Source organism: Euprymna scolopes, chromosome 46 (assembly GCF_053919585.1).
Source record: "Euprymna scolopes isolate OS-2025 chromosome 46, ASM5391958v1, whole genome shotgun sequence".
In the NCBI taxonomy this organism is placed as follows: Eukaryota; Metazoa; Mollusca; class Cephalopoda; order Sepiida; family Sepiolidae; genus Euprymna; species Euprymna scolopes.
The window spans coordinates 207,406,149-207,427,552 of record NC_136527.1 but is presented as its reverse complement, the minus strand read 5'-3'; the positions used below and the strand labels follow the sequence as shown (position 1 = coordinate 207,427,552).

At 33.4% G+C, this 21,404-nt stretch overlaps 1 protein-coding gene across 1 annotated transcript; it reads right to left on the bottom strand.

Moving 5' to 3' along the window:
* Nucleotides 1-1,054: 1,054 nt before the first annotated feature.
* Nucleotides 1,055-16,117, bottom strand: LOC145270407 (uncharacterized). The gene is made up of 2 exons (XM_080126051.1): nt 15,907-16,117; nt 1,055-4,361 (listed from the first exon to the last, which is right to left on the bottom strand). Exon 2 carries the CDS (start codon nt 3,972-3,974, stop codon nt 2,772-2,774), a length of 1,203 nt encoding a protein of 400 aa, XP_079982177.1. The 5' UTR covers nt 3,975-4,361; nt 15,907-16,117; the 3' UTR covers nt 1,055-2,771.
* Between the last annotated feature and the right edge of the window lie 5,287 nt (nt 16,118-21,404).

Genomic DNA, 21,404 nt, shown 5'->3' with positions numbered 1-21,404 from the left:
GGTATGTCTGCCCATATGTAAATTGTATTGGGTCTGTTGGGAGTGATTCCTGTGGAGATGTTTCATTATTTGATGAAGTGACGCATCGGCTATATTTCTGCTTTGCTTTTGGTAGGCACGTAAGACTTGAACTCGTTGACATTGTCTCACTGAGCTTTGTCAGGTGAGAATTTGTTGTGTCTTCTTGATTGGTTTGGCAGATCTTGAGAATAGAGGCGATTGCTGATTGGGCAAGTGTTGTTTTTAGCCATTTCATGGACATCCCTTTTTAGCTGAGATATTTGCTCCACAGAAAAGACATTGTTCTAAAAAATTAGACTTCTGACATGTTAACCTTTTTCTTTTTAATATCTTCCTTCTTTGGGCAGTGATGCTAAAAAATCTTTTGCCATTGCTTACAACTTTCTGTGAGTTTTTGGTATTTTTATATGCGTATTCGATTGACCAAATCAATGTCCAATTTTCCTCCCTATTCCACTGAGTTTGGGCAACTTCAACAGTGTTAGATTTGGTAACATCAATTGCTGCTTCACTAAAAGCTTTCTTCTCAATTGCCTAACATCTTTTGGGAAATATTTATGTTGAAAGTTAATTCTTAGATGTGGTTAGTGATGTTTTTTCTTTTGTCAAGGGGTAAGATTTTAATTGAGCCTCAAATACTGTTTTTCCTCCCCCATTTTTGATACCTTAAATATGCGAAACAGTGGAAAATAATTTTCGTCTCCTCAAGAAACCAATTTATTACTTGGTTATAGTGTCTTTTTATAGTAGTATTTGTTTGCCCTCGCCGTATTTCAGGACTAGAATTTTACTGGTCTTATATAGTGTCCAGCTTAGTGTTGATACTTGTGGCAACACACATAGGAGAAGATGCACCGTTATTTTCCTATAACCCAGTGCTATGCTTAGGAAATCCTGCAAGTTTGTTGATTTACTTTTATTTTTAATTCCCAATTAAATTCGAATATGTGATCAGAGTTTACTTTAAATTGAAAATTAAAAGTATCCTTATACCAGTGTTCCTGGTAAATCTCTGTACAGAGAGACAAAGACACCCGGGATTTTTTTCTAGTAGGCATTCAATTCTCCTATTTAATTTAATTGCTGCCGACATCAGCAATATGTGGCACAAGGCCGGAAAGTGGGATACCCGCAGGCTCCCCTAAAGAAGGGGCACTCTTGCAATTTTAAAAATTGCCTGAGTAACCCCGTCGGCATTCCGCGGTCGGGGCACCTCAGGCAGCAAGCAATAAACTTGCCCCACCGGAAAGCCCGGTGGCAAGGGCTGGGAGGGTGGACCTCCTAGGTATTACCCAGGCGGTGTACCTCAGTCCAACAGGTGCTGGGCCGGTTCCCGGCCCCTCACCTGTTGGGCTGAGTGTCAAGTGACGAATCCTTGACATGTATATCTTGAGAATAGAGGGCATTGCTGATTGGGCAAGTGTTGTTTTTAGCCATTTCATGGACATCCTTTTTTAGCTGAGATATTTGAAAAAGACATTATTCTAAAAATATTAGACTTCTGACATGTTAACTTTTTCTTTTTAATCTCTTTCTTCTTAGGGCAGTGGTGCTTAAACATCTTTTGCCATTGCTTACAACTTTCTGTGAGTTTTTGATATTTTATATATGCGTATTCGATTGACCAAATCAATGTCCAATTTTCCTCCCTATTCCACTGAGTTTGGGCAAATTCAGCAGTGTTAGATTCGGTAAAATCAATCGCTGCTTCACTAAAAGCTTTCTTCTCAATTGCCTCTCTAACATCTTTTGGGAAATATTTATGTTGAAAGTTAATTCTTAGATGTGGTTAGTGATGTTTTTTCTTTTGTCAAGGGATAAGATTTTAATTGAGCCTCAAATACTGTTTTTCCTCCCCCATTTTTTATACCTTAAATATGCGAAATGTTAACGAGCATCTCTCCCCCCTCTCTGGCTTTCTTACTCTTTCTGTTTTCTCTCTCTGTGTCTCTATAAGAGAATAGAGAGATAGAGAGGGAGAGAGAGAGAGAGGTGAGTAAACGTGGAGGTAGACACATTTACCAGAACCAAAGGTCAGCTGACCAAATTACGTATGAGTGACGTGGTTGGCTAGATCTGGGAGATTTGATTTAAGCTTTGAAGAAGACGGACGTTTTTCCGTGGCCTCCCCCTCTTAACTGGGGAGGGGGAGACTAACGCTGACGTGTGTGAAGAAGAGCCCACACAAGCGATTTCACTTCCACTTCTGCAGAACCTCTGGGGAAAGTGAAATAAAAAACTATAAAACCATTTCATCATCTTGGAGTGATAAATCCTCGTCAAACAGGTATCAGGTCTCCCTCCAGGATGAGAAATTTCCAGATGATCCGTTTTGAAGAAGCAGAGGTAGGTTCAGAAATTACATGTCACACAAACAAATAATCAAACACACAACCATTTATATAGAGACAATCACACGGAATATTTGATGTTATATAGTGTATACACCCAAACGTAAAAAGTGCCCCTAAATGAAGAACTCTATATAACATATTCAAATGTAACGAAAGCTCAATTTGGTACCCCTCAAGGATAACCTCGATGATAACGAATATATAACAGAAACAATGGAAAATAATCTTCGTCTCCTCAAGAAACCAATTTATTACTTGGTTATTAATGTCTTTTTATAGTAGTCTTTGATCAGAGTTTACTTCCAATTGAAAATTAAAAGTATCCTTATACCAGAGTTCCTGGTAAATCTCTGTACAGAGAGACAAAGACACCCGGGATTTGTTTCTAGTAGGCATTCAATTCTCCTCAATGTGAGTTCTCCTATGTGTAACGAATGTTGATGTTTGAGAACAAGAATATTTAGACACTTCACAAGAAGATAGGGTTTCCCCAGTGTGAGTTCTCATATGTCTCACTAATGCTGAGCTTTGAGAACAAGAATATCCACACACTTTACAACAATAGGGCTTTTCCCCAGTGTGAGTTCTCATATGTCTCACTAATGAATATTTGTAAGAAGAAGAATATCCACACATTTGACAAGAATGTGGCTTCTCCCCAGTGTGAATCCTCATATGTGATACTAAATGCGATTTTCGAGAACAACAATATCCACACACTTCACAGAAATGTGGCTTCTCCCCAGTGTGAGTTCTCATATGTGTCACTAACTGTGATTTTTGTGAACTAGAATATTCGCACACTTCACAAGAATGTGGCTTTTCCCCAGTGTGAGTTCTCATATGTATCACTAACTTTGATTTTTCAGAACACGAATATCCGCACACTTCACAAGAATGTGGCTTTTCCCCAGTGTGATTTCTCATATGTGTCAGTAACTTTGATTTTTGTGAACAAGAATATCCGCACACTTCACAAGAATGTGGCTTCTCCCCAGTGTGAGTTCTCATATGTCTCACTAATATTGATTTTAGAGAACAAGAATATCCACACTCTCCACAAGAATGTGGCTTCTCCCCAGTGTGTGTTCTCATATGTGTCACTAAATGTGATTTTTGTGAACTAGAATATCCGCACACTTCACAAGAATGTGGCTTTTCCCCGGTGTGAGTTCTCATATGTGTCACTAAATTTGATTTTTGTGAACAAGAATATCCGCACACTTCACAAGAATGTGGCTTCTCCCCAGTGTGAGTTCTCATATGTGTCACTAATATTGATTTTAGATAACAAGAATATCCACACTCTCCACAAGAATGTGACTTCTCCCCAGTGTGTGTTCTCATATGTGTCACTAACTGTGATTTTTGTGAACAAGAATATCCGCACACTTCACAAGAATGTGGCTTTTCCCCAGTGTGAGTTCTCATATGTGTCACTAAATTTGATTTTCGATAACAAGAATATCCGCACACTTCACAAGAATGTGGCTTCTCCCCAGTGTGAGTTCTCATATGTGTAACTAACTGTGATTTTTGTGAACAAGAATATTCGCACACTTCACAAGAATGTGGCTTCTCCCCAGTGTGAGTTCTCATATGTATCACTAATTGATGCAAGTTAAATTTTATGCTAAAGAAATTTCAATTTGTATCACTTACTTTATTTGATAAGAGATATTTCGTAGTATAAAAGTTAAAATATTTTCTTTGTAAATTAGCAGATTTTTCTGAAATGTTAAATTCGATATCTTATGATTTATAAAAACATTAAACAAAAATTTCACAAATTTAAATATGTGTGATGTTCTTATCACTATTTGCTAAACAATCCAGATAAAATAACTCTTCACACATATATGTCTAATAATGTTGTGTGCTGCCGTTTTTGTTGTCTGCCACGTAAGGAAATAATTGTGTATAGAATACTGTTTAAGGAGAAGGATGGTGCCTTAATATTCATTAAAAACATTCAAGCAGGAACATCTGTAAAAAAATAAAATAAAAATTTAATATTTTAATATAATTGTGTATTTTAATCGTGTCAACAAAACAAGAAACATAACTTTATAAAACATTTAAAATTCACAAAAATAAACATTTAATTCACATTCATATTGTTTAACTGTTTAACATTATTCATAGTATTTTGTAATAGATAAAGGAATTATGTAATTAATAAAGTAAAATAAACAATAATATAGTAAGAATTTGTAGGAACAATAAACATACAACTACCATAGTTGCTACTGATAATAATAAAAATATATTGCTGACAATAGAAATATAATACCTTTATAATACAGGAAAGTGAATTTAAATACTCAGTAAATTAAAGTTAATAATACAAATGAATATATAATCTAGTTACTTAGCAATGGATACTAATATGGTCTTTTAAAATAGCTTTCATTTTAAGTCATATGTGTAGAAATATAGCCACTTATTGATAATATGTTTGATATTAAACTGCATATTTTCATAACATTACATATTTGTTAATATTCATACTAATTTAATGCAACAGAATTAGGTTCTTATTTTTTTTGTACTTTTATTTTTAGAAATCAACAGTTTTTTTCATGCATTATTATCATTCCCACATTTCATTATACAAATGATATAAACAGTTTTAATAATCGATTATCGCAATTTCATTTTTTTTAAATTAACGTCTAATAATACATATTTGTATACCAAAAAGCTCTCGAAAGCTGTTAATTGTTACCTGACCAATATTACAGAATTGATATTCTTCATACTTATTTTAATTTTGATTAAAATAGTTTTTTATTTTGGAAATTAAACAAATTGTTACTTGCATTCAGCACATTATTTCATACACCGAATAATATAGTAATAATTTGTAGAAACAATAAACATACAACTATCATAGTTGCTACTGACAATAATAAATATATATTGCATCCAATAGAAATATAATAAGTTTATATTACAGGAAAAGTGAATTTAAATACTCAGTAAATTAAAGTTAATAATACAAATAAATATATAATCTAGTTACTTAGCAATGGATAATAATATGGTCTTTTAAAATAGCTTTCGTTTTAAGTCATGTGTGTGGAAAAATATAGCCGCTTATTTATAATGTGTTTGATATTAAACTGGATATATGTGCTTATTGATTATATACATTATTGTAAGGCTTCTACTTTTTTAGGCACAAAGTGAAAAATTGGGATTGGATTGCTTCATCTAAAAATATTTATTCATTCTTAATTTATCCGAACGTTAAAATTATTTGTAATCATAGACGTTTAACTTATAAGCGAGTTTAACGTTTTATATCTAAATATTAGTAAGACAAAATATTTACATTATCATTAACATATAACAAACATTTAACGTAATTATATTATTTGATTTTTATCTAAACATTTTATAACAATACAACTGCCACATATAGATTGATATTTTCTTTGCTTGGGACAATTAAATTTTCTATTTTTTTCGTGTATTTCTCAATGTGTCAATCCTATTATTCCAAACTAATGAAGACAAATATCTGTTCATCTCTAATTCAGCTTAACATATTTTTTTAAAACTTAATCACATGTAAGATCATCACATTTAATCATAAATCTATAAACATGGTTTTATATTTAAAAAGTTAATTTTTTTATTCTATTTTTAAGGAATATAGTTTTTAGAGATTTTATAGTGAATTGTTATAGGCAATAAAAACAGACGAAATAGAGCTCCACAAGTCTGCAGCTTTGAAAAGATATGTACGGGAATATGATGATGTATTATAACGAGGTACCTGAACAGAGAATTGATGAAGAGAAACTCTTTGTTTCTGTCTTCTTGCCGATAATTAATGTGAATCAGTTGTAAGCTGTGATTTGTATAGACAGATCGGCAGGCAGAGTGTATTGAATTTCTCTTTACAATCCTCTTTTTAACGGCTTTAAAGGGTTGCTCATTTTACCGTGGAGGGTTTTGAGGGTTGCTACACCTGGTGTTTGATCTGCTTTATCAATTTTGCATGTCATTTATATTTTATGCATTTAACATGATAAACAATATGATTACAATTTATTGTGGTAGAGAGGGAGTTGTATCGGTTTTAGTTTTCTTACGTTTGTTGAGGGAGAATGAAAGCCAAGTGTTGTTAACTATTCTATAATTTCACATAAAAATTTAATAAACAATCGATTGGTCCTTAAAATATTTAGGCGTTATATATATATATATATATATATATATATATATATATATATAGATAGATAGATAGATAGATAGATAGATAGATGAGCATTGGATTAGATAGGCTTACCTAAAATTTCTGAGCTGGCACTATCCATTTTGTGTGTGGTTTATAAGGTGCAGACTTAATAGGTATAAAGTTATTTAATTAGAACTAGAGCACAAATTGTTCACCGGAGAGATTTTATGGAATTTTATGATCTCCACAGAATATGTTCTTACAAAATGCTGAAACATGTTGGATTTAAATTTTCGACCCCAGGTTTTAAGAGTTTTTAACGGTTGCTATTTTTTAAAAGTTGTTTTTTTACACAATAGTTAATATATTTTTTCAAGTTTAAGAAAAGTTTTACATTATTATATTTTTTGGAGGCAGTGAAAATGTTACATTTGAAATTTTATATACCTACGTTTGACATTTTTTTAAATTACAAATGAGTCACCATTTATCAAGGCCAAGAGGCCACTGTGGGATAAGGGTTTATAAGCATACAGTGGTCAATGAAACACTGGTCTTAATTGTTAATGGGAATTTGATAAATTGAATTACTTAAGAGAAACGGCTCATTAAGAACATGTTTACGTTGGGATTAAAAATGACCATATTAGAGTCAGCTGGAAAGCAAGCAAATGGAAGAGTTCAACAGGTGTGTTTTCTAAGAAAGAAACTTTGTTCATGGAATCTATGCTTATGTTTAGATAAAGAGTGGGGGAAATTATTGATAGGTTTTTCAGCTAGACGAGTGTTTCTCATGAAAGTTTGGTGAGGGGGACTATAGATTAGAGCTCTGACGAGCACTTGCCATGAAAATAATGATAAAGCAGAGACAGGTTGTGAGAAAAGGTTGCAGGGAAGAGAAAATGGCATCACCCACTAGACTACGAAGTCTACTGTTAACTCTGTCAAGGCAGAGAACATGAGTTGGAATAGATACATTGAGATCATTGCCAATACTGCTGCGAAGAAGGTGGCCTCTCTCTATCCTGCTAGAAAGTTACTTTCACTTGAAAATATCCTATACCTCTACAAAGCTACCATTCGCCCATGTATGGCATATTGTTGTGACATTTGGGCTGGTGCATCTGCTACTAGTCTCTTGCTCCTGGGCAGGGTTCAAAAGAGAGCCACCAACCTAATAGATCATTAACTATCATCTAAGCTTCAGCCGCTGTCTTATCAACTAAATATTGCATCCCTCCGCTTGTTTTACAAGTATTTTAATGGTGGATGTTCTGCCAAACTACAAGCTCTTGTCCCCCGTTATGAAAATACCTCCGACAAACCCAACAAGCACTGAAGTATCACCCGTACACTACAAAACATTCTACTCTAAGTTTCTTTCCCAGAACCGCTAAACTTAAAAATTATCTTCTGGCTTCCTGCTTTCCCAACTGTACTGACATGCAGAAATTCAAGTGTCATGTAAACAAACATTTTGCTGCTAAACTCCCTACATAGTACTGTTATATACTAATGTTATTATTAGACGAAGGTTCCACTTGTGCGTGTATGTTACGTGAGTTCTTATTAGTAAAGATACGAGTCTTCAGTGTTCATGCTTAGTAAGAGATATTTGAAGGTTCGTGTGTGTAATCATGTTGTGAGATATGAAGACATTAACAGGTGTATATAAAGAGAGAGAGAGAGTGTGTACATATAAATAAACTTTGAGAGGTGATTCGCTATCTAGATAGACAGACTGATAATTGAGAAGTTTGCATTTATGCCTTGACAGTTCGTATGAACGGGAGTGTTTGTATAACATAAATAGACACATTTACTTTCTAACACATATATTTTTTTAGATGATGAATTTCAAATAGTTTGTACACATAAATAGACAATACCTTTTTCATGTAATGATGGACACAGGAGACGGCAGTTATAAAAACACATTGAACATTTATTCTTCCCTGACCGGTTGGGGGCTTTGCGTCCAAGAATTCAAAGCTTCACATATTAAGTTTCAAAGTGACCGTCTCGCTTCCTAGACGTTCGAATTCCAAACTCCAGACTATCGTCTGTCGTCCTCAAACTCCCTCTGAGTTTCTCACTAACTCTAACTAACTAACTCTCACTTCGTATATTGAGAAATCCATGCATGTCCGGCCACGTGACCACAATTCACGTGCCATCAACATGCGCGACCTGCACGTTTCCGAACATTCTGATTCTCAATAACCTATTTTTCTTTTGTTGTTTTCACAAAGGAATTCAACCTACATATCTAATTCATTTAATCCATATTTTATTATCCACATTCTTTCTAACAATTGAATAGTTTATTTATTATTTATTTCATCAGAATGCACAATTTACTGGACATTCAATTTAAACCTATTGTTCTTTAAAACTTATATCCAGGGTTCGATTTCTGCTTTCTCTCATTTTATTTTCATTTTAAGTAGATCTCTCTATTTTTATACTTACATGAAAAGGGGACAGCCCTTATCATGTAACAGTACCCCTGTAACTAAGGTCCCTGATAGTAGCCCCCTACATTAAAGTGGCAATATGCCTTGTTTGGTGTAATAAAACCCCCCTGGTAAAAACAAACAGGAAAATCACGTGAAAAAGTAATAATAATAATAATAATAATAATAGATAATTGTGGACAGAAAACTACTTCTAAAAGTTTTGAAAAAAAAACTTTAAAAAAAATGGAATAATAATAATAATATTAATAATAATAATAATAATAATAATAGATAATTGTGGACAGAAAACTACTTCTAAAAGTTTTGAAAAAAAAAACTTTAAAAAAAAATGGAATAATAATAATAATAATAATAATAATAATAATAATAATAATAATAAAAGATAATTGTGGACAGAAAACTACTTCTAAAAGTTTTAAAAAAAAAAACTAAAAAAAAAATGGAATACTGAAAAACTATGCTGGTTTCGATGGTAAATATTTACCAATTATTTTTTTTATATTAATTTTTTGTTAATTGGTGATGGCCAATAAATGAGTCCTCATTTTATGTAATCTTTATTAAAGAAAATGATCCTTATTCTAAAACCTAAAATATTGAAAAACAAATCAAAATCCAAACAATTCTCGAGCGAAATATTAGGTAAATGTGGACAGAAAAGTATTTGTAAAAATAATTTAATAAAAAGAAAAGCATTTTGTGCTCAGTTGTCTGACAATTCGACAAACTTTGGATCAATTTATTTTGTTTATGGTAAACATTATTATTTGCTCAGAAATCACGTAAGTTTAACTTAAATAAACCCATTTTTGGAAAAAAAATGTTATTGTCAGATTGAATACGATATTTAAAAAATTTTAAATAGGAAATTCATTGTTTTATATACATCGGTTATTTATTTATATACATCTGCTATTTATTTATATACATCTGTTATTTATTTATATACATCTGTTATTTATTTATATACATCCGTTATTTATTTATATACATCTGTTATTTATTTATATACATCTGTTATTTATTTATATACATCTGTTATTTATTTATATACATCTGTTATAGAGACATGACAAAAGTAAATAAACACATTTTTGGTGGAATCCAAGTTTAGCGTTACAAATTCCAGAGAATTAATTGAGGAGGGGCACTATTGCCAAACGAATTATTAAACGTAATAAAATAATAATCTTATGTAAACGTAATAAAATAATCCTTATTCCATTAATCCAAAACCTAAAACATTGAATACAATATCAAAATTACAGAGAACTATATATATATATATATATATATATATATATATATATATATATATATATATATATATATAAATATTTTTTTACTATAATAATTAAATACCTACAGACACTAGTGTTTCATCCTTTCGGGATTCTTCAGTGCAGGGTGTCACAATTACTACCAGTCGAACGATTCGAACCCCGCGACACGAGACATCTCTGTCTCGATTAGCGGAGACCGTATCCATTCGGCTACCATTAATCGTGTGAAATAGCGTTGAATTTTAAACATTTTAATTTAAATGTTCATTACGTCAGACAGACAGTGATCAAATCGTTATACGACGATCTACGCATAAGAGCTAAATTGACCGACTTTTTATTCAACAGAAAGTGCTCAACGATCAGAAACGTATTTCTTAAAGGAGCTGTCATAATTATTTTTTTACTATAATAATTAAATACCTACAGACACTAGTGTTTCATCCTTTCGGGATTCTTCAGTGCAGGGTGTCACAATTACTACCAGTCGAACGATTCGAACCCCGCGACACGAGACATCTCTGTCTTGATTAGCGGAGACCGTATCCATTCGGCTACCATTAATCGTGTGAAATAGCGTTGAATTTTAAACATTTTAATTTAAATGTTCATTACGTCAGACAGACAGTGATCAAATTGTTATACGACGATCTACGCATAAGAGCTAAATTGACCAACTTTTTATTCAACAGAAAGTGCTCAACGATAAGAAACGTATTTCTTAAAGGGGCTGTCATAATTATTTTTTTACTATAATAATTAAATACCTACAGACACTAGTGTTTCATCCTTTCGGGATTCTTCAGTGCAGGGTGTCACAATTACTACCAGTCGAACGATTCGAACCCCGCGACACGAGACATCTCTGTCTCGATTAGCGGAGACCGTATCCATTCGGCTACCATTAATCGTGTGAAATAGCGTTGAATTTTAAACATTTTAATTTAAATGTTCATTACGTCAGACAGACAGTGATCAAATCGTTATACGACGATCTACGCATAAGAGCTAAATTGACCGACTTTTTATTCAACAGAAAGTGCTCAACGATAAGAAACGTATTTCTTAAAGGAGCTGTCATAATTATTTTTTTACTATAATAATTAAATACCTACAGACACTAGTGTTTCATCCTTTCGGGATTCTTCAGTGCAGGGTGTCACAATTACTACCAGTCGAACGATTCGAACCCCGCGACACGAGACATCTCTGTCTTGATTAGCGGAGACCGTATCCATTCGGCTACCATTAATCGTGTGAAATAGCGTTGAATTTTAAACATTTTAATTTAAATGTTCATTACGTCAGACAGACAGTGATCAAATTGTTATACGACGATCTACGCATAAGAGCTAAATTGACCAACTTTTTATTCAACAGAAAGTGCTCAACGATAAGAAACGTATTTCTTAAAGGGGCTGTCATAATTATTTTTTTACTATAATAATTAAATACCTACAGACACTAGTGTTTCATCCTTTCGGGATTCTTCAGTGCAGGGTGTCACAATTACTACCAGTCGAACGATTCGAACCCCGCGACACGAGACATCTCTGTCTCGATTAGCGGAGACCGTATCCATTCGGCTACCATTAATCGTGTGAAATAGCGTTGAATTTTAAACATTTTAATTTAAATGTTCATTACGTCAGACAGACAGTGATCAAATCGTTATACGACGATCTACGCATAAGAGCTAAATTGACCGACTTTTTATTCAACAGAAAGTGCTCAACGATAAGAAACGTATTTCTTAAAGGGGCTGTCATAATTATTTTTTTACTATAATAATTAAATACCTACAGACACTAGTGTTTCATCCTTTCGGGATTCTTCAGTGCAGGGTGTCACAATTACTACCAGTCGAACGATTCGAACCCCGCGACACGAGAAATCTCTGTCTCGATTAGCGGAGACCGTATCCATTCGGCTACCATTAATCGTGTGAAATAGCGTTGAATTTTAAACATTTTAATTTAAATGTTAATTACGTCAGACAGACAGTGATCAAATCGTTATACGACGATCTACGCATAAGAGCTAAATTGACCGACTTTTTATTCAACAGAAAGTGCTCAACGATAAGAAACGTATTTCTTAAAGGGGCTGTCATAATTATTTTTTTACTATAATAATTAAATACCTACAGACACTAGTGTTTCATCCTTTCGGGATTCTTCAGTGCAGGGTGTCACAATTACTACCAGTCGAACGATTCGAACCCCGCGACACGAGACATCTCTGTCTCGATTAGCGGAGACCGTATCCATTCGGCTACCATTAATCGTGTGAAATAGCGTTGAATTTTAAACATTTTAATTTAAATGTTCATTACGTCAGACAGACAGTGATCAAATCGTTATACGACGATCTACGCATAAGAGCTAAATTGACCGACTTTTTATTCAACAGAAAGTGCTCAACGATAAGAAACGTATTTCTTAAAGGGGCTGTCATAATTATTTTTTTACTATAATAATTAAATACCTACAGACACTAGTGTTTCATCCTTTCGGGATTCTTCAGTGCAGGGTGTCACAATTACTACCAGTCGAACGATTCGAACCCCGCGACACGAGACATCTCTGTCTCGATTAGCGGAGACCGTATCCATTCGGCTACCATTAATCGTGTGAAATAGCGTTGAATTTTAAACATTTTAATTTAAATGTTCATTACGTCAGACAGACAGTGATCAAATCGTTATACGACGATCTACGCATAAGAGCTAAATTGACCGACTTTTTATTCAACAGAAAGTGCTCAACGATAAGAAACGTATTTCTTAAAGGAGCTGTCATAATTATTTTTTTACTATAATAATTAAATACCTACAGACACTAGTGTTTCATCCTTTCGGGATTCTTCAGTGCAGGGTGTCACAATTACTACCAGTCGAACGATTCGAACCCCGCGACACGAGACATCTCTGTCTTGATTAGCGGAGACCGTATCCATTCGGCTACCATTAATCGTGTGAAATAGCGTTGAATTTTAAACATTTTAATTTAAATGTTCATTACGTCAGACAGACAGTGATCAAATCGTTATATGACGATCTACGCATAAGAGCTAAATTGACCGACTTTTTATTCAACAGAAAGTGCTCAACGATAAGAAACGTATTTCTTAAAGGGCTGTCATAATTATTTTTTTACTATAATAATTAAATACCTACAGACACTAGTGTTTCATCCTTTCGGGATTCTTCAGTGCAGGGTGTCACAATTACTACCAGTCGAACGATTCGAACCCCGCGACACGAGACATCTCTGTCTTGATTAGCGGAGACCGTATCCATTCGGCTACCATTAATCGTGTGAAATAGCGTTGAATTTTAAACATTTTAATTTAAATGTTAATTACGTCAGACAGACAGTGATCAAATCGTTATACGACGATCTACGCATAAGAGCTAAATTGACCGACTTTTTATTCAACAGAAAGTGCTCAACGATAAGAAACGTATTTCTTAAAGGGGCTGTCATAATTATTTTTTTACTATAATAATTAAATACCTACAGACACTAGTGTTTCATCCTTTCGGGATTCTTCAGTGCAGGGTGTCACAATTACTACCAGTCGAACGATTCGAACCCCGCGACACGAGACATCTCTGTCTCGATTAGCGGAGACCGTATCCATTCGGCTACCATTAATCGTGTGAAATAGCGTTGAATTTTAAACATTTTAATTTAAATGTTCATTACGTCAGACAGACAGTGATCAAATCGTTATACGACGATCTACGCATAAGAGCTAAATTGACCGACTTTTTATTCAACAGAAAGTGCTCAACGATAAGAAACGTATTTCTTAAAGGGGCTGTCATAATTATTTTTTTACTATAATAATTAAATACCTACAGACACTAGTGTTTCATCCTTTCGGGATTCTTCAGTGCAGGGTGTCACAATTACTACCAGTCGAACGATTCGAACCCCGCGACACGAGACATCTCTGTCTCGATTAGCGGAGACCGTATCCATTCGGCTACCATTAATCGTGTGAAATAGCGTTGAATTTTAAACATTTTAATTTAAATGTTCATTACGTCAGACAGACAGTGATCAAATCGTTATACGACGATCTACGCATAAGAGCTAAATTGACCGACTTTTTATTCAACAGAAAGTGCTCAACGATAAGAAACGTATTTCTTAAAGGAGCTGTCATAATTATTTTTTTACTATAATAATTAAATACCTACAGACACTAGTGTTTCATCCTTTCGGGATTCTTCAGTGCAGGGTGTCACAATTACTACCAGTCGAACGATTCGAACCCCGCGACACGAGACATCTCTGTCTTGATTAGCGGAGACCGTATCCATTCGGCTACCATTAATCGTGTGAAATAGCGTTGAATTTTAAACATTTTAATTTAAATGTTCATTACGTCAGACAGACAGTGATCAAATCGTTATATGACGATCTACGCATAAGAGCTAAATTGACCGACTTTTTATTCAACAGAAAGTGCTCAACGATAAGAAACGTATTTCTTAAAGGGCTGTCATAATTATTTTTTTACTATAATAATTAAATACCTACAGACACTAGTGTTTCATCCTTTCGGGATTCTTCAGTGCAGGGTGTCACAATTACTACCAGTCGAACGATTCAAACCCCGCGACACGAGACATCTCTGTCTCGATTAGCGGAGACCGTATCCATTCGGCTACCATTAATCGTGTGAAATAGCGTTGAATTTTAAACATTTTAATTTAAATGTTCATTACGTCAGACAGACAGTGATCAAATCGTTATACGACGATCTACGCATAAGAGCTAAATTGACCGACTTTTTATTCAACAGAAAGTGCTCAACGATAAGAAACGTATTTCTTAAAGGGGCTGTCATATATATATATATATATATTGTCGAAATTAGCATACCGACGAGTAGAGGGGGGGAGAAGAAAAGACGGTTTAAGTCTTGTAACGAAATGTCGACGTTGCTTACAAGCAGTCTTTCTTTGTAAAAGTAACAAATGGGTAACGATGGTCGAAGTGTAATTTATCTAAAAGATAACTACAACTACAGTAGAGCAGAGCGGCCACCCCTTTTATCTACTCTAACTCTCAGTCAACGAGATTCACGCGTGACTGAAATGTCTATTTAACTTGTAAGGAATAGGCACTCAGCCTGAGAAGAACCTGAGTGCCACTCAGGTTCTTTGATTAACGGACCAACGGCCGTGTTGGTCACAGCTACCAACACTCCTTTCTTCCCTACCGACCTACCCTTGGCAAGTCAACAAATTCAAAATTCTCACAATATATATATATATATATATATATATATATATATATATATATATATATATATATATATATATATATATATATGTTAATTACCGAGAAAACAGTGTTGCGTTCTTTTCTTTAACAATTCAACCAACTTCGAATAAAATTATTGTGTTTATGATAAACGTTAGGATTTTCGCAGAAATCACGTAAATTTTACTTAAATAAACACACTTTTATTCACGAAATCAATATTTTTATTGGATTGCAATAAAAAAATAAACTTTTTTTTTATGTTTAAGATTATTTTAAGAATCACAAAAAACTTACCTTCTATTCCAGGAATTTAAAACGAAAAATAAATCGTTTTTCTTTTGTGTCTAACGCAGAAATGTGTTTGTTTGTTAGGATTTCTTAATATAATCTTTAGTAAATTGATACAAATGTTGTTTTGTGTGTCCAACAAAGCAATTAAATATATGAAAATATAAAAGAATCAAAATTAAAAGATAAAAAACACGATTTGAACGTGAAATTATTAAAAGAAGAAGAAATCAACTGCTTCAGAACAAAGAACTTTTGTTCATCGTAAAACGGTGTAATCATTATTTTGTTCCTCGTGTAAAAGATTGAACATTTCATTATGATTTGGATTAGTCGAACTACTGTTTACATCCAAGATGAGAACAGTAATCCAAATAATCCAAATATAAAAAATGCAAAACTGAATATTTCACATAAACAATTAAAAAAGGAAGGATTTGAACAAATAGCGAAGTCAATCAAATAACAAAAACTAGATTTGAACCAACAAGAAACAAAACAATAATCACATGATTACATTATGAAAATTTCGACTTATTTTTATCAGATTCGATTCCGTTAATTAATTAATGACCTTAACTTATAATTCCAGACTTAAATGCAATTACATGCAATCAACGACAACGACTAACGATGGAAGTGTAGTAGCTGTTTCTAGTTTGTTTGCGCATTTCAGCCATGTGTCACGTTATCACATTTTTGGTTTTACTTGGCATGTTTTCCGCCCTCCCATGTATTACCACCTCCTTTGATAGAGAACCGCAATGTTGTAAAATGTTACGACTCGCAGATGTGAATATGAGAAAAATCGATATCTAAGAACATTCAGTAATTTGCTTGCACCCTACTTGTTTATATATATATATATATATATATATATATATATATATATATATATATATATATATATATTTAAAAAAATAAAAATTACAGTTAAGTTTACCAAAATGATCCAAGATGACAAAACTAAAGTAAATTATAAATATTAAAGAATTAATATTTATAAAGTAATTGCCAGGGAAAGGTTACGACGCTGCTCGTGCTGCTCGGCTGATACCGCAGGTGCAGGTCAGGTCTCGTCCGATCCATGCTTGACGGGAATTAACGAGAATTCGGGTCAAATTATGCAAGAGTACCTAAAAATATAGAAAAATATAATTTTTGTTTGCACTAACTTTTAGAAAAGGAAGAGTTATCGATCCTTGACAAGCGACATCTTTCGACGGTTCTTGAAACTAAAATACAAACATCTTGCAGTTTATATGTTCATGAAACAGTTGCTTTTAAATCCTTCTATCTTTTCATCCTCATCACCAGATGAAATGTAAAATGCCCTGCTCGCGAGTGTATGTGAGAAAATAGAATAGAACACAAATCGATAATTAATTAAATCACATTTTTTTTTTTTTTTTTTTTTTTTGCCTTTTTATATATCGTTTCAAGAATCTGATAGTCAAACTTGGGGCAAATTTACCGTTTGCATGGTATTTACCCTGAACCCACGAACTACTTTCCACCATTTTGCAGCTTCCGTTTATGCTACGCGCATGCACGCTGTAGCATAAACGACGGCTTCACGAAGCAAACTACGTTGGGAGGGAGGGGATTTTTTTTTTTCCAGGACATAGAATTTTCTAATTTTCAAAAATACATTATAGCACTTTTTGGGTGGAAAATTTAAAATTAGCTGAAAAAGAAATAAAACAAGAAAAGGAAAGCACTCCAAGTTGGAGTAGGGGGGGGTAATTTAGCTGGTGTTTTTGTTTGTTTTTTTGTTTACCTGGAACATAGAATTTTATAATTTTCAAAAAGTAACGCACCAACATTCACCAATTAGAACACCATTTAACATTTTCCGAAGATTTTACTGTGTAAATTGGGGGCGCAAGCAGGGGGGGGGGCGAATGTGATGTTGGGCGCGTAAAATCTTCGGAAAATGCCAATGGTGTTCTAATTGGTAAATGTCGGTGTGCGGTGCGTTACTTACGGAAAAACGTGTAACTAAACTGCAAAAGCACCTATTAAGCCACATAAGTTCTATAATTGAATCCCCCTCCCGCAAAAAAAGAATGAAAAACATAAAGATGTTTGATGCTTATGTTTTTGTAAACCACATTAAAAACTACGCGAAACAACAACAAAAAAAGTCCCCCGATTTGTTGTACTTTTTTTTTAACTGTAAGTCATTAAAAAAATGTCAGTCCGTAATTTTTTGATTGGTACGCCATGTGAAAAGGCAGTTTGCTAGGTGAAGCAAGCCGTCGTTTATGCTGCAGCGCACGCGCGTAGCGTAAACGGAAGCTGCAAAATGGTAGAAAGTTATTCGGGGGTTCGGGGGTTCGGGGGTTAATACCATGCAAACGGTAAATTTGCCCCAAGTTTGACTATCAGATTCGTTGTCAGCGACCTCAATTACCTGTAAAAATCAAATTAGAGTGATCGGTGTTCTGTAGTAGCGGATCTGGATATTTACCATATTAAATATTTACAAAACTTGTAAGGATAAAAAAAACAACTTTTTTCTATTCACACAAAAAAAAAACTTTGTGTAAGTAACAAAACGAACGTATATGGAACAAAATATATTCAAATAAATGGGTGTCTTTCTGAGTGCGTTTTTTAATATATTTACAGAACTATTATTATTATTATTATTATTATTATTATTATTATTATTATTATTATTATTATTATTATTATTATTATTATTATTATTATAATAATAATAATAATAATAATAATAATAATAATAATAATGGTGATGATGATGAAAAAAAATAAAATAAATGTCCTATATTAATTGCAAAACATTAGAAACTGAAATTTTCGGACGCTAAACTTGTCTTTATGGAGAAGTAAGCAAATAGCAAGTTTTTTTGTTTTTTTTAAATAAAAATAAAAATTATAAAAAGATTTGTATCTTGTGATAATACTTTTCATCTTTATAAAAATAAAGTTATAAAAGATATGTTAATAAAATATCTTTTTTTAAATCTCGATTGTTTATACTTGTGATTTTATTATGCATAAAAATTGCCTCGGTCTAGAAGGATTTCTCCGCCACTAACCACCTCACACTTTAAATAAATATTGAATTGTATTAAAAACGCACGAAAAAAGATACACACACACACACACACACACACACACACACACACACACACACACACACACACACACACACTGTACATACAAATTACTCTTGGTCGCAAAAATCCGCACAAGTCAGTTATTTTTTATTTGTTTCTGCCATAAAAAGTTTGGTTATAATAATTTTATTTCAATTTTTTTTTTTAATTGTGTATTTTTTTATTGACATCATCCGAAATTCTCAGTTATAACGTCGGTTTATTTATTTATTTGGTATTATTTTACGACCTGCCCCAGCGTAGTATAAACACACCAACTACCCCATGTTAAGAACGGCTTTCGGAATAAACACCTCCCAACCTCCCCATGTTAAGAACGGCTTTTGAGGTTTGGGGTGCTTTTTCCGGAAGCCGTTCTTAACATAGGGGGGGGGTTGAAGTGTTTATAATATGCTAAAAAATCTACCATTTATTTATTTATATTATTATTATTATTATTATAAATAGTTTTATTAAAAAGTTCTGTAAATATATAAAAAGAACGTACTCAGAAAGACACCCATTTATTTAAATACTAGCGGGGGTACCCGGCGTTGCCCGAGTGTTTGTTTCCAGGACGGGGGGGGGGAGTTTAAAAAAATGTTATGGTAGGTAAGTAGGATGGATCAAACCCGGAGTCATGAGTAAAAGTAGGAAAATAAAGTGTGAAAAAAAACACACACACATCTGCAACGTTAACAGTTCGGCCACCAAGAAAAGTCCATTCCAGTTGTTTAGGGGAAAAAAAAAAAAAACGATTACGGTAGGTCGGCGCGAACGTGAAAATATAATGTGAATTGTCCAGCACGCTAACCACTACGCCACAGAGCACTGCAGCTTAGTTTAGTGATTTTAAATAACTTCGCATGAAAGAACTACGAAGCCAAACCGGTGTTCTCTTCTCAACTGTTCCTTGTGAACGATCCCCAACCGGTGTTAAGTGGTGGCAGGGGGAGGAGGAATTTATTAGAGAGAAAATATTTTACCACTTCCATTGATCTTAACCGATTTTGGCCGTGACTTCTCAGCAGAAAAAGTATAGAAATCTAAGATTATCGAGGAATTTGAGAAATAATAAGCCTATAACACACCTCAGATATTGTTCTGCCGTTTGTGCATATTATATTTGCATGAAATATCTTGATTTTTAATCCTATTAATGTCAAAATCAGAAAGGAAAAAATGAGTTCATTTTATTTATATATATATATATATATATATATATATATATATATATATAGAGAGAGAGAGAGAGAGAGAGAGAGAGAGAGAGAGAGAGAGAAGAGAAGATAGTTTGTTTAAATACGTTCGTTTTATTACTTAAATTAAAAAGTTTGCGTAAATAAAAAAGTTGTTTTTATCCTTAAAAGTTTTGTAAATATTTAATATTAAAGAAAATGTTTTATAAATATATATTTTTTCTTTTAAATCATTAAAAGTTTTGTTAATATATTTAAAAACAAACTTGCTTGCGAACATTCGAATATGTCTGCTATTTGACCTGTTTACAAGTTTAGAAACAACTACAGGCGATGTCAAGGTCGAACAAACGGTGCTTCTTGAATTGTTCGCCTTTTTTTGTCGTCTGCTACGTGGTATCTAATCTTTAATTGATCCTAAAATTTTTATTATGGACGCAGAAAAGTTATCGGAAAATCAAGGACTCGAGGATTAGTGAAGTTTTATATTAGAGAATGAATGATGGAACATACAATGAGGAGAGCAAAGAAATCTATTATTTCATTAAAAGCAACAAAAAACAATCATAAATGACACGATAATAAATAACAATTGCAACGATAAAAACAGACATATGAGAACTCACACGGAGAACACGACTTTGGCTTTATCTGTCCATATTGGCATGAGGTAGGGGGTCATCTGCATTGTACCGCTATTGTGAGTACTGGATAATATCTTTCAAAATCCAAACCTCAGAATATTACGCCAACATCACTTAATAAAAGCCATTTTGAACAAAATTATCTTATAGATGAGAGAGAATTAGAAAATAAATCTGCTACAGAAATATCCCAAAAAAGACACCAGGAATACAAGAACTTGCAGTAAAAATAGAAGAACGGGCTAAGCATATTTAAAAATAGAAGAACGGACTAAGCATATTTCGGGTAAATTTAATAAGGATCACTCTCCAAGGATGGAATACTGTTGCCATATCTGGACAGGAGCTGCTAAAAACAGCCTATCCTGCCTTGACAGAGTACAAAAGAGACTTCGTGGCTTAGTGGGGGATGCCCTTTTCTCTAACCTGCAACCTCTCTCCCACAGAAGAGACGTTGCGAGCCTATCCTTGTTTTATCGTTATTTCCATGGCAGGTGCTCGTCTGAACTCCAATCTCTGGTCCCTCCTCGCCA

What these genes read in the sequence shown, in the direction of transcription:
- LOC145270407 (XM_080126051.1), bottom strand. Translation starts at nt 3,974, where the DNA reads ATGAGAACTCACACTGGGGAGAAGCCACATTCTTGTGAAGTGTGCGAA.